At 38.9% G+C, this 13,699-nt stretch overlaps 1 protein-coding gene across 1 annotated transcript; it reads right to left on the bottom strand.

Annotated features, from left to right (window-relative positions):
- Positions 1-806: 806 nt before the first annotated feature.
- Positions 807-11,946, bottom strand: ZNF475 (zinc finger protein 475). The gene is made up of 3 exons (XM_065656905.1): positions 11,313-11,946; positions 4,341-4,514; positions 807-964 (listed from the first exon to the last, which is right to left on the bottom strand). The coding sequence occupies exons 1-3, from the start codon at positions 11,944-11,946 to the stop codon at positions 807-809; spliced, it is 966 nt and encodes a 321-aa protein (XP_065512977.1).
- Positions 11,947-13,699: the final 1,753 nt, after the last annotated feature.

The following is a 13,699-nucleotide window of genomic DNA, read 5'->3' on the forward strand; positions in this document are numbered from 1 at the left end:
TTTTCTTAAAAGGCGTCTGAAGCTTCAGCTTCTGGAATATATTCACTGAGCAGGGGATATGCAGACAAGATTGCTCCTGACATTAGACCATCTCTCCCAGTCACACAAACCTGTCGAAAAGCAAGACCATAGGATGGATCCCTGTGAGATTCTCCCTTGGTGATCTCTGCAGTGGAAGATCTCCAACAACTATGACCCATTTTTTTCTGTTCTTCACTAAAGACAAAATAACAAACATGCCATGTAAAACGGAAAATGAATGCTGAAGGCACAACTTCTTTCGAAGGTCCAGTTAGCTAAGTCTGAAAGGCTGTGAAAGGAATGGGGCTGAAGAACATCCCACATTTGACAAATGGAGAGGAGGACAGTACAGCTATTCAGAAAGCAGACTGGGAGGATTCTTCACTTGGGTTCTCCTGCCCCCAAAAAGGTGCAGTCTCAGGAGAAGGAAGATGACAGTTGATGTTCCTTTCAAGTATTATTATGCCACCCCTCTCAGTGGTTTCAAGGTAACACTACTTGAACGGTAGAAATGAGGAGGCATTTTTGCTACTGTTGGCCTAAAAAAATCACCATATTTGACCTTGCACTACAGTAACAACCGCTGATTTTACTCTGGAGGCTTTTGGATTACGTGATCTGATGACACATTGCAGTTTTGATGCCCGTGGCTCTCCAGCTGTATTTTATTTCTCTCACAGTTTGGCTGAAAGGCATGGGTGCATGTGTGTGTGTTCATGCACACACAGACTTTTGCGTGTGCACATTTGTGTGTGTGAGCACACATGCATGTGTATGCATGTGTATTACATCCGCTTTGAAGGTTTCGGCTTGCAGGATTTCTGGTGGACAATCAGCCTCTCTGGAAGAAAAGTACGCCCACAAATATCACATGGAACTAGCTGGTTCTGGGCGCTGATCCAGGCAGCCTCATTTAAAGAATCAAGATCATAGAAACCTTTGGCTGGAAAATTAAAAAAAGAGAGTATCAGCTTTCATTCTGGAGACCCACATTCAGCTCTTTATGGAAAATATTTTCAGGAAATACCTGTTGACTGAGCCTTTCAGTTTAACCAAACCATACTGGCTTTTGCAAATGAAAAAGAAAAGAAAGAAGTAAAGAGTAAAAAATATATTAAAAAGACTCTGCTTTTTGTCCCAGGGGTTGAATTAAATTAACTTCAAACTGAATCATTTTGTATTGTATGAGAGTACACAGAAAATACCATGCTGAGCGTATGCATTCTCAGCTAATTATTAACATCTTTGCATACATACTATTATCAACAAATTTCCCTTTTTGGCTTTACTTCAAGTTCTCTTTAATGAGAAGGTGTTACCTGACCATGGCAATGGGCAGGAGTGTATCGTACTTGAGAATATGCTCTTTGTAGTGCTCTGGACAAGGATCCTAATTTTCTTCCTCATTAAGTCTGTGCAAGTTTTGCCAATAAGTGGAGTAAAGCTCAGGTAAGCCTAAAACCTTACAGAAAAAGCCCTACAGTTCTTTTAAGGCTCAACTTCCAGTGAGGTCATTGCTTCTATTGTCATCTAAACACTAATCCAGTCTTACCCTCAGTTATTTTCCACTGTGGGAAGAGTGACTACTCCAAAAGCTCAGGAGCATTCTTCAAACACTCACATTAGATGTATTTTCAATATTTTATTTGAGTATAAAAAAATATTGTTTACTTTCTTCTTGAAACGGACTTTCACAGAGTGTTGTTTCACACTGATTTCCAAAAAGGCCAGGTAGGTTGCTTAATACCTCAATTTAGATCTTAAGAGTCTTCATTTGAAGTGAATGCAGAAAAAAATCTATATGGCTTGATTTGAAGAGGTATTTGCTTCCCTTTTTCAAAAGGTATGAAAACACAGAAAAAGACAATAATTTTTTAGAAGAAAAGGATTCGTGCATTTAAAAATATTCCATAGTTTCTGTGATTAGCACATGATAGAGCTCTTCATTAAAGGCCCATGCAATTTTAATATGATTCATATCCAATGGTTCACATAACCGCAATAAGCCTTAGATCTCTTAATATGCCTGTTCCTAATGTTCTTTTTGTTAGAAAAGCAACCAAGTAGTGTTTCTTTTCTTGGCTGAGACAAACATCCCTTTGCTTGCAGGAAATGAATGTGTATTTTCTGTACTTTGGAAAGTTTATTGAATAAAAAAAAAAAAAAGAGAGAAAAAGAAAGATTACTTTCTCCTTGCAGGCATGTGTTAGGCATTCCACAAACAAAACACACTGTAATCAGGGCAGCGGTTGTCTTCCTGTGACACTTGAGTTTTCAGAAAAAGATTTATGTAGGTTATAAAAAGTTTTATGTAAGCAGTTAATATTTCTGAGGTTTTTTTGAACGTTGCCTGTTCCATTCAACAACGGGATAACCCCTCCTCCCTAAGCTGAGAGACTGTGAGACATACAGTATGTGTATGCGGTCTCAAGGTCAGTTATAGCATTTACCAGATGATCAAGAGCAAGTCTTACAGAAAAAGAAAAACACTGAGATTATTTTCTTGAGGCCACAAGCATGAGGCAACTGTAGGGGGAACAGCAGTTTTAGCTCAAGCTACAGAACTAATCAGACTTGCATCAGCAGGCATAACAGGACAGATGCTGGAAGCAGGTCAGTGTCCCTGGGGAACCGTGGGCACATAACACCTCATAGGAGATGCGCGGTGCCTGATATGACTCATTGAGTCAATGAGACAATTTCCTGATTCATATCTAGGAGCCTTCTCTTGGATTGTTCTCTCAAAGAGTGGTTGTCTTTCTGCTTCCACACCTTCAAATAAGAACAGTGTATTTCAAAATAATGCCATTGTCCTTTTGCATCCTCCTCTTTCAGATGGAATTCTCATTTTCCCCATCTTTTTTACCACACAACATGTAATAATTAAAAAAAGCTTAACAACAAAAAGAGTGAATCCAATGAAAATGTCTTTTGAGACTATCTTTTACTGCAGATTCAACTCTGCTTCTTGGCATCTGTTAACCAAGTCCTGATTTGATATTATTTGAGCTGCAATCATTATTATTTTGGACAGCTGGTTAGTGTTCTCAGTGATCCTGCTCTCTCCTGTGTATGTCTTCTGGGGGCATATTTCTTTGTACTGCTGTAAACTGATCTAGTTTATGACTTTTTCATAGTGAGTTGCAGGAGAATGTGTCTACTTTTCCAGACATGATGGGAAGATGTGGGAAATTATGGGGTATATAAAAAATAGTGGGTGAATTAGCTGCTTGTGAGCAAGTGGTCCACACTTGGCCCAAAGTAGCCAAAGATGATCTGGTGGGGCCAGGGAAAGCATTCAGGTGAAATAGTGAAATAACTTTTTGTGGGAATGGGAGGTCCTGGAAGCAGCTTCCAGGCAAAGCACAGATAAGATTCCCTTTTGGTCCTACCATGAACACACCCTCCCAGGGTTCATACGGGAGCCCAGCTCTATTGAGTGCTGGGGATCATCAGTTTTCATTGATTTGAATAAGTAGGATCTGGGCATCTTACAAAACAGAACCCACAGCACAAACCCACATAATTGGCAGAAATACAATGTTTATTTTATATTACATGTATTTTTTCCACTGTGTTTATATTATCGTGTCTCACTAAGAAAACTTCAAAGATTCATAAATAAAAAAAGGATTAATGACATCCACTGGATATTCATTGAAGAAGATATTGCACTTTTGTCTATAAATATATTTTAATAAAAACCCCGATAATGGAGTAAGTATATTATAAGTAGGTTTTAAAAATACCTTATTTCCTACCAGTCATCATGTATCTAGTATTGTATTTCCTACTTTACCACAGAACTCCTATTTTTGAGGCCACTCAGTTTTTACCACTGCTAAGTACAAGTGTCAGGCCTTTTTTATGACCAGCACTATAGGTATGAAACCTGTCTGAAGTGTTTATGTTGCCTAAAGAGTATTTTATTTTAATGACTGTATATGTCAAGTCTGCACATTATTCTTGGATGCTTCTGCTCATTTTAAAATATGCCTTTCTACAGCACTGAAAATAGTCAAAAGGCAGTGATGTAACAGTGAAGCAGGTTCTTTCTGTGTTTTGATTTGGAACATACTGACACATAAAGAGGACTGTCCCAGGAGGCATGTCTCACAAGGCAATGACTACTCTTACTTCTCACAGATGCAGTACAAAAGGAGAATAGAATACTTAACAGAAAGCTTAAAACGAGCCATGATGACTACCTTCTCTTTACAATAAAATGGAAAAAGAAGTACTTGCAAACCTCTAAGCTACTGCTTGAAATTATTTTTTTTCTTCCTCCCGCTTTCTTCCTCATTTGGTCTGTATCTTACCTTGTAGGGGTCTGACTTCAGGCTTTTTGGGCTCTGGTCTTCTCAGGTGCTTGGGTAACATTTCATTCTCCTGGTGCCATTTTTTCAGGCATTGTGGCTCATGGATACTAATAGATTTTGTTCCGTACTCACGGCCACATAGGTAACAAATCACTGTTGGTGGACGTCTTACCACTTGTGCCTACAAATAAAAATTTTGACGAGGAATAAGTATTGTTTTCAACATTAATTTTGAATCTGAACAACTTTGAATTAAAACAATCACAGAGTAAGAAACTGGTTTGTACGTGTGAAATCAGTGTAACTGTTTTCTGTCCATTTCATTTTGTCTGGATTCAGTCTTGAAGCTTGTAAGAGATAGTGGCTTATTAACTGGGCACCTGGAACAGGTAGGATCCTTCTAGATACTGGGCTGAAAATTCCTATGTGCAACCTAATTAATACTTAGGTATGTAGTTTTAGGTCTTTTATTTTCACGCCATCAACTTCATGGAAGAAATTACTCTTCTGCTTGATCAGGTTGATGCAGCACAGTCTCATTCTTAAATGTTGAAGTCCTTTTTTTATCTACCAAACAGGAGCAACATGGAAAGCAGCAACAAAGCTTCCTCTGTTGAACTGCTGATGTCTAGTCCTGTGGCAAAAAGACCCCATCTCCAGGAAGAATACAGTTAGTGCTCTGTGTCCATCCTTAGCATCTCTCTGAAGCTGGACAGTGAGGGCAGCTGCCTCAAGCTTGTGATTGCGGTCCCTAACCCTGTGTTGCTTCTGCCACAGATCAGTTAGCTGGTGGAATTCTCGGCCTTGATGAATTAAAACTGATCCAGAATATTTCAGGATAGAGCGACAAAAAATGGAACTGTTGCTTATTTATCCCAAAGGCCTCATTGTGAGCTTTGCCAATGACTGCAGCTAGGGCAGAACTGGCTCTAAGCAAGTAATTGTTTCTACACTGCAGATCTCCTTTTGTTTGCAAACGAAAACAGCTTAACAGAAGAAAAAAAATCCGTCAACCCCAAACCCCATAAATACATATTCTAAGCTTGAAAAATATATAATTACTGTGGTATTGCAGATTATGGACTTGCTAGTGTCCTTAGTCACGTCCTGGGCTAGGCATGGTGTCAGTACCAGCTGGGCTCCAGGAGCAGTGTAAAAACGTACTGCAGAGACAGCACTTTGAGTCACACTGATGGTTCTCACAACTGCCAGCGTTTCCTGCACTCCTGACTGCAGAATACCAGTAAGAGATGAGCTGTTCCCCACCCTCCTAAAGGCAGAGGGACAGCCATGCCAGACCAAACATGGAACACCTTTCTCACTCAAACAGGGGAGGTGGGGATTTCATTTTTTCCTCTGCTGCTGTGTAAGACAAAGCATAACCTGTTCCAGTATTTATTACTCTGTCTGTCAGACCATCAGTGTACTCAATAAATTCTGGGCAGCTCGTCTCACATTTATGCCACAGTCTGAAAATATCATTAGTGAACAATCTGCATAAGCTTTCTTTCCTGTATCACACATGTAAACCCAATTACACGAAGAAATACTACCCTACAAAGTGTATTTTTGCTGGGAAAAGTTGGACTTCATCTGGAAAGTTCTCACAGTGGGTTGAAATATAACTTATGCAAAGACAGTCTTTCCAGGGACATTTTAATCCTCCTAACTTTCAAATGGAATTTCCTTAGCCATTTTTGATAATGAGGGTTGTTTTTGTTCTTGTTGTTGTTTTTAAATAGATATATGTATAAGTATATAACGTCCTCTTTTCATTTGGTTTGTAGAAACTCTTTTTATACTACCAGAATGGGGAAAAGAAATCCTAATACAAATGGAAATCACATTTACTTAGCCTGTACTGTCACAATCATTTCCACAGTATGGGGCGGTATAATAAAAGCAAATGTATAGCTTCAAGGAGACTTCATATAAGACAGGTGAAAAATCACTTAAAAATTAAATACTCCAAATACATTTAACGGAAGTACAGAAATGTCATTTTTAAAATCAAGTAGTTTTTTATCTTGTAAATATCCCCCTAGTGAACAAGGACAGTCTGTTATCTCTGACTGCTTCATTCAAATCCATTACACTTGTTCTAAAGTAGTTGTGATGTCCTACATCTGCCCACAGCTGCCAGAGACCTGCAATATAACAGTTAGGGATCTCCATCCAGTGCAATCTGGATACATTTCCACAATTCTGAGATGGTCTTTTTGGTAGTCTTACCCAAAAACCTGAAGACTAAATGAGTAGTACTGTGATCCTGATCTCCAGATCCTGACAGAGTGTTTATAGGTGAAGTTTGTGTTGTGACTGCTGCTAAATAGAGGATTCTGCTTTCCAAAGTTACGAATTGGGACTGATTCATAAGTAAAGCCTATTGGGTGAAAAAAATATTTAAGAAACTTGTTCAAATAGAAATGCCTGTTTTGTTACTTCCAGAATTAAAAACTGTACAGAAACAACAGGAGAGACCAGAATTAATTAAAAGGAATCAGATCACTCTAAGGATGGGGTTATTTTTTCCAGAAATGTAGTGAGTTTGAACCATCACTGCACATCAGATCACATACAAAAATCCATCTCTGTAAATTCACACATGTTAAAAAGCTGAAAAATAAAACTGAAGGAGAATGTCCTTACAATTGGTGGTGACAGTTCTTTTGTTGCTTAACTGTGGAATCCCAGTTATGATAAGCTTTCTTTGGAATTTCTACAGCTGATGATATTTATCCTTCATTTCTTTTTCTCTTCAGAGTGTGCCTATCCCAAATGTCACATCTGGAGGCCTGCAGTTTGAAACTAAACTATTTTTGGAATCACCACAATTTTCCAACCCAAACTACTCACAGGCCAGTGGCTAAGTCTGTCTGCTCACTGCTTTGTTCTTCATTTTTAAAAAGGGTTGTAGGGAAAGACTGTTCCTGAGGACATGTGTTATTATAAAAGTACCTACAAATACCTAACAGCACAGTTCAGCCTTACTTTGGTGTCTCAGTATTTTCTTTTTTTCTCCAAGACTGCTAAGTATGTCTGCATGACCATGAATGAAGTTATTTAGCTCAGAGGACTACGCAACTATGTATTTTCAATAGACCTGACATTACTTGAGGTTAGCCGCAGGCTGTTATGGTGTCACATGAGGTCAAATCCTCCCATACTGCACAAAGATTTTAATTTCTTCTTAAGTACACCCAATAAGACTGTCTGTCAAACTCCCCTCCATAAATATTTATCATCCAGGACTGCACACACCCTTGCTTTTATTATTTGTTTTATTGTCCATTTATTTTAACAGGATGAGGGAAGGTTTCCTGCACTAGGCCAGAGCTCTTGTCATAGGCTTGAATCAGCCAAGTAAAAGAGGTTCAGGAGAAGATTGGTACAAACATTTAGCAATAGCATCATGTGGTGTGAAAGCAGTCATTCCCATATATTCCTCTGGAAAGTAAGAGTCCTGTGTAAGGGACAGGGACAAGCTGTGGCATGGCTCTCATGACCACCCAAAGGTGCATTTCACAGCCTTCTGGAGTGCTTTGAGCCACTACCCTGACACAACAGCAGACTAATGTTAGGATTGGTCATATGCCTGTGTATGAAATTTCCTCGAACAGCAAGGTAATTCTGACAGATGTTGCAAGTAATTAAAGGTTTCACTCTACTAGAATATCCCATTTTACTCCTGATGTGCTACCTTTCAAAATAAATACATCAATACAATGAACCTGCATTTGTTTAAAGGCAGAAAGCTCAATAGTTCACAATGAGAATACTCAATAGATTTCATTCAAACCATCCATTCACTGTCTATTCTCATCTAACTTTCTACATTTGCAAATATGTTTGTCAGTATTCTCCTAACCAGATATTCAAAACTGCTGCACTTTCATCAGAATTACACAGCATCTGAAAGAGTTTTCATTTTACCAGGTGACTAGATGAATTTATGGTAGAGCAAGAGACAATATCAATATTTTTTTGTAACACAAGTTTTCAAGACTTATGCTATGTTAAAATGCACTACAATACAGTAAAGGAAGATCACTGAAATCTTGGTTTTAGGTAGTTAACTTGATAAGAAGAAAACAGCAGATGGCAGCAGCAGATGCTAGTGACACATCTGATAGGATTTTAGGATCGATGTTATCTGTTGTCAAAAAAACGGTAACATATACCCAGAGCGAGTCATTAATACTCACATCTAGCAGACATTTCAGACTATGAAGGAACAAAAAACACACTCTGCTGTAGTGTAAGTAGCTCCAGACATCACTTCAATTGTCTGGGGTATCACAGCAGAATCTAAAACAGAAGTTCTGAGCTTATGTGATCCTTGAGAGTCTCTTAAGCATAGGCTGGTTTTCGTTTTACACAGCCAGACATGATTAACTCAGATGTGTTCACGCAATCTGAGAGCTAGTGGAAGAGTTGGCTTACAGAGGCTTTAAAGGCACTTAACACCAAATGGAGTGTTTGTCAGTAATGATACTGATCCACTTGACCCTGCGCTTGCTAAGGGAGAGAGAAGTCCAGGACAGAGGCACACAGGCAAAAGTGCTTGCAGTTGTAAAGTTAAAATGCCATTCGCATGGTGTACCATCAAATCAGTCAGGTCTTTATTTTTAGAATAAGGAAAATACAGCTTTTTAATTTAGGACTTCTTTCATTGCATAAATTAATTTGACAGTATCATTATAGTTCTTAAATATGCTTATAGAAGGGCTGGATTTTTTTTCAGTAGCTCCTTTCCTCTGATGTTTTGCTGAATCAGGACTTAAAACAGGTATTTAAATAATTAATTGTAACAGACAGAAGGTGTGTTAAGTGAGACAGGGACTGCCCCGAATGCTTTCTTGCCAGGGTCAAAGCAGATTTCCATTTCACTCCGCTAGTGGTATTTTTTTTAGCAGAATTAATAAGAAGCTGAGTAACTGGTAAGGTGAGGAAAATTAAAACCATATGTTGGAAAAATATGAAGACGGTGAAGGAGACCCAGACTTTGTCCCTGTTCATAGCGAATTTGCAGTCCTTCCATGAGCTTAGTGCTTTTCAACATCCTTCAATGTGGAGACCTTTCAAAAATTTAAACCAGAGATGGAGACCCTCAGACACAGAATTTAAACTTATGGAAAAGAGGTTTCCTTTGACCATGTCTTTTAGAAGCAGTCTGCCAGTCCTGCACAGCCCTGGGATCACAGACAATTCCTTTCACTCTTTCCATTCCTATCTCTGCCTTTTTTGTGCACCTCTGTTCAAGAGGACATCTCTAAAAATAATAAAATAAAGGACTTCAGAGAAGTAAAATCCATCATCCCTTCCTGAAAGTTGTCACTAATAATAAAGTCCTTCAGACTTAATTACAAATTCAAGCTGTACAGCCTCATTAGTTCTGCTGTAACTGATGAAAGCAAATGAGGAAACCTGTTGTTCACACAGAAGGAAGAACAGATTTGAACACATTTCATTCTGGCTCTGCAAAGCTCACAGAACGAAAAAGTGGTAATAATGTTGTTAAACAAGTCAGCAGATGTGACTGAATCCACACAGGGATCAGATATGTTGTGCAAGAGTGCAGCATTTTTAGAGTCACTCTCAATGCCAAACCGCACTGTAAACTTGTGTTTTGGGTTTTTTTAAATGACATTGTAACTAGAAACATTCACCCCCCAGCCTTTTTTTTTTTTAACATACAGAATTATGTGTGGTGGACAAAAATCTCTGCTTCACACCCATGACTTTCATTGAACGATCACCTTTGAACACCACCAGTTCTTTGGTAAATGGTACAATATAGTGTGACACAGGAGCATCTCCTTTCCCAAAGAAATAGATGCACCTATGCAGCACTTTGAACTGTTTGTGGGTTATTTGAAGTTTGCTGATAAAAGACCTGAGGAGTGGACCTAATTTGACGGTATTTATCAATTAGTAGCCTCAAATAACATAATATAAAAAGGCTTCACATTGTCTTTATTGTCATGTTTGCTGGCATAATACTGTTACCTCCATTTATTCAGCAGCTGAAAAACTGAAATACAGCATGCTTCAACTTTTAAAACATTTTTAGAAATGCTCTGCATAATATTGCATTCCTTTGGTGACTGGGAAAGTTAAATTCCATTTTTAAAAGTAGGCTAGGCAATCAGGAGTCCAGCCACCACTGGCGAAAAGAAGAAAAAAAAAGCCTTGCCTTTTATTTCAGACACTGGGCCTAAATTTAGACATCTATCTTTTTACAAAACTTCTGGCCAAAAGACAGCTTGTGCAAAAACAAATGCAGAAAAACACATGCCATTTTCCAAAACTTTGTGTAGCTATTGGATAATGTGAATCAGCTTCTTTATTCTGGGATCTTGAATCAAATTCAGTGGAAATAAATGTGCAGTCTTGTTTATTTTGTTGTTGTTATACTCCGAGTTGCTCCCTTTGAACATGCAGTCCTCAGTAAACTAGTGTTCCATGCCAGGGTTAAGAATAACGATAAAAAATGAAAATCACTGGAGTGCTTACAGGATAATGAAACACTGTATTTCAAGTTAACTAAATGAAAACACCTAATACATGTTAAGATATATAACATTCAAAGTTTGCCTAAGCTGCTTGATAGAATCTCCTAGGGAACTATAGCACACACTGGTCCGTTTTGGGGGCAGAACTCTCATGGGACCACAGAGTATGAGAACCCAACCACTTGCTTTCAACAGGAAAATCAAAAGACACAGGAATAAGGAGTTTCCCTTACTCACACTGTGTTGTCCTTTACCTACAATTCAGCAAAGAAACTTTTGCATGGAGGAAAGCAATTTTAAATTTGATGGGAACCCAGTCTCTTCTGGAGTGCCTAGAATCAAAATGCATCCACACTCTTTTGTACAGCACATGGTTACCAATTTACCTTGTCTAACACGGCTCGTGTAGCCTGTCTCCTTTCCTGATGGGTCTTGGATAGATCGTCACTTGCTGAACCTGACCCAGAGCTTGAGCCTTTACCAGGTTTATGGGGGTTAGAGCTTGACAGCCCCACAATACTGCTACCTCCTTTGCAGCTCCTTTGGTGCACAATGAGACGGTCAGGAAGAAAGGTTCGGCCACAGTTTCCACAGGGCAGGAGCTGGGCTTGAGCGCTATGATAAGCTGCTTCATTTTCAGCTGTAAGTGTACAGGAACCACCAGTAGGGACCTCAGGTTTCCTGGGCTCTGGTCTTCTGAGATGCCTTGGTAGCTGACTGTTTTCAACACGCCACTTCTCTAGGCACTGTGGTTCATGTATAGAAATAGACTGTGATCCAAATTCTCTGCCACAGATATAGCATACCATGAAGCCAGGTCTCCTTGGTGGGATGATGGGCCTATTCAGTGGTGTCTGAGACATATTTGAAGAATCTGACCGTTTTGATATTACTACAGTGCCTGGTCGCCTTTTCTGGGGTCTTTCTTCTAGATGTACTACTTCAGACAAAGCTCTGGGAAGATCTGACACGTTAGATGGTGAAACCTGCTCTGAAAGCAAGATGCCAGAGACACTAGCAGGGTTTTTTCCAGCACTTGGTAGAGTGTTACAGGCTTTGTTCACATTCTTTTTCTTGATTTTCGTTTCCATGAAGGGTACAACATTTCAAGAAACCTCTCTCTCTCCTACACATAAAGGGCTTGGGAAAGTCTGTTATTCAGCATGATGCTCCATCTTCTTAATTCAGTTTCATGGTCTGGAATATACTAGGGACTTCAAAGCTGGAAAACTGCACCTAATGGTGACTTCAGTAGGGAAAGAGGGTTTCTGTGTGTTCTTCTTTAGCCTCTTGGTTTTACATGATCCTGAAACAAATTAAATCAGTACATATTAATAAACACCCTCTCTCTTGCTAAGGTTACAACAAGGGTTTTTTTATCACAAGGATGAGTTACCTTACCAGTCTGTTATATTTTTAAATACCAGACAAATAACATGAGATATATCCTACCCCTAATGTTCAGCTGAACAACATTAATCTACGTAAAGGTAAAAAATGTAAAAAGTCCCACCTCTGAGCCCAACGGCTGAATTTTACTACACCCAAGGGCGAGGACACAGTTTTGTCATTAGCCTTGAGACAACAAAATTAAACTTTGCCTGTGCCACTGAGAAGCATTGAGATGCTTCTAGTCTTGAATGAATATTCTAGGCAATACCTTAAGAACATGGGCAACAGTGAAAAAACAAGTTGTCACCAGGTTCACATGATTAGTCATCCTCTTGCCAGGCACACCAGTATATTTAGATTGCTGTATTCACACTGCTTGTTTAAATAATTCACGAAATTTCATATTCCAGGGACACTTGCGGCACTTTCTCATTTTACGAAATCTCCTTGAAGCTCAGATTTGTTTGTATGCAAGTTGGAAGATGTGAAGACCATCAGAGCCAATCTGTGATTTGTACTGGAACAAATCTTTGTGAACAAGTATGTTACAGTTAGCTGTTAAAATTCTTGTGAGACATTATACTTAGCACTCAAAGTTAACGCCTCCTCTAAAACTCTATTAGATAACTACAGTTTGTGGAAAAATATAGTAAAATAGTATAGTAAATTATCCTCTCACATCTGAAGCTATCAGATAAGCGTATAATGTATGTTAAAGGATACACAAAACTGTATCACTGGAATTTTTGTTTCAGACATCAAAAAACTCTTCTTTGTCTGATTCTTATCACAATGTGTAATTACAAAATATCCAGTGGAAAAGCATACTACAAATTAACAGAGAAACAAAGGTTACAAGCAGGTTTGACAGTAACAACCAATAATACTTGGGCAGCTAGCTGCCTTCAAACTAGTGCTACCCTGTTTTGAAGAAATAATTTTTGCCTTCACCAGCAACGTTCCCTTAATGCAAAAAACTTTGTTAATTGTGTAGAAAGTATTGCAAAAGATGTTTGTGCAACAAATCCTGAAGCCTTTCCCTTGTTTTCCTTTTAGAAGGCCTAAATTTTCTGATCTTAGCTTTACAGAAGGCTGATCACTTTGTACCACAACTTGCCACTGCAGGAGTATGCACTTTCAATCAGGTCATACATGTTATTTTGTTGTGTGAGTGGTTCGACACTACGTTAAATTTAAATTTGCAAACTAGTATTGAGGCTATTCTACTGCAAGGCACTTTCAAAGACTGGGGGAGTTTCCAAGGAGGGTGGCCTGTTGGATGAGTCCAAGTTGAGAAGCAGCCAGGCTCTTCAGGAGAATGAAGGGAATAGAGAGCCAAAGAAACATTAAAGGGTTATGAAGGCAGGGGAGATAAGGGTTATTGAAGGGTCACAGGAAGGGAACATCAGAATGTTCAGATACATTTCAGGGAACTTCTGAACTTTGCAAGGT

This window comes from Caloenas nicobarica, chromosome Z (assembly GCF_036013445.1).
Source record: "Caloenas nicobarica isolate bCalNic1 chromosome Z, bCalNic1.hap1, whole genome shotgun sequence".
Lineage (NCBI taxonomy): Eukaryota > Metazoa > Chordata > Aves > Columbiformes > Columbidae > Caloenas > Caloenas nicobarica.

Coding starts and splice junctions, on each gene's coding strand:
- ZNF475 (XM_065656905.1), bottom strand. CDS start 11,946: ATGGAAACGAAAATCAAGAAAAAGAATGTGAACAAAGCCTGTAACACT. Junction 4,515..11,312: donor AGGCTCAAGCTCTGGGTCAG/GTTCAGCAAGTG, acceptor TGTAGGCACAAG/TGGTAAGACGTCCACCAACA. Junction 965..4,340: donor TGAAGTCAGACCCCTACAAG/GTAAGATACAGA, acceptor TTAATTTTCCAG/CCAAAGGTTTCTATGATCTT.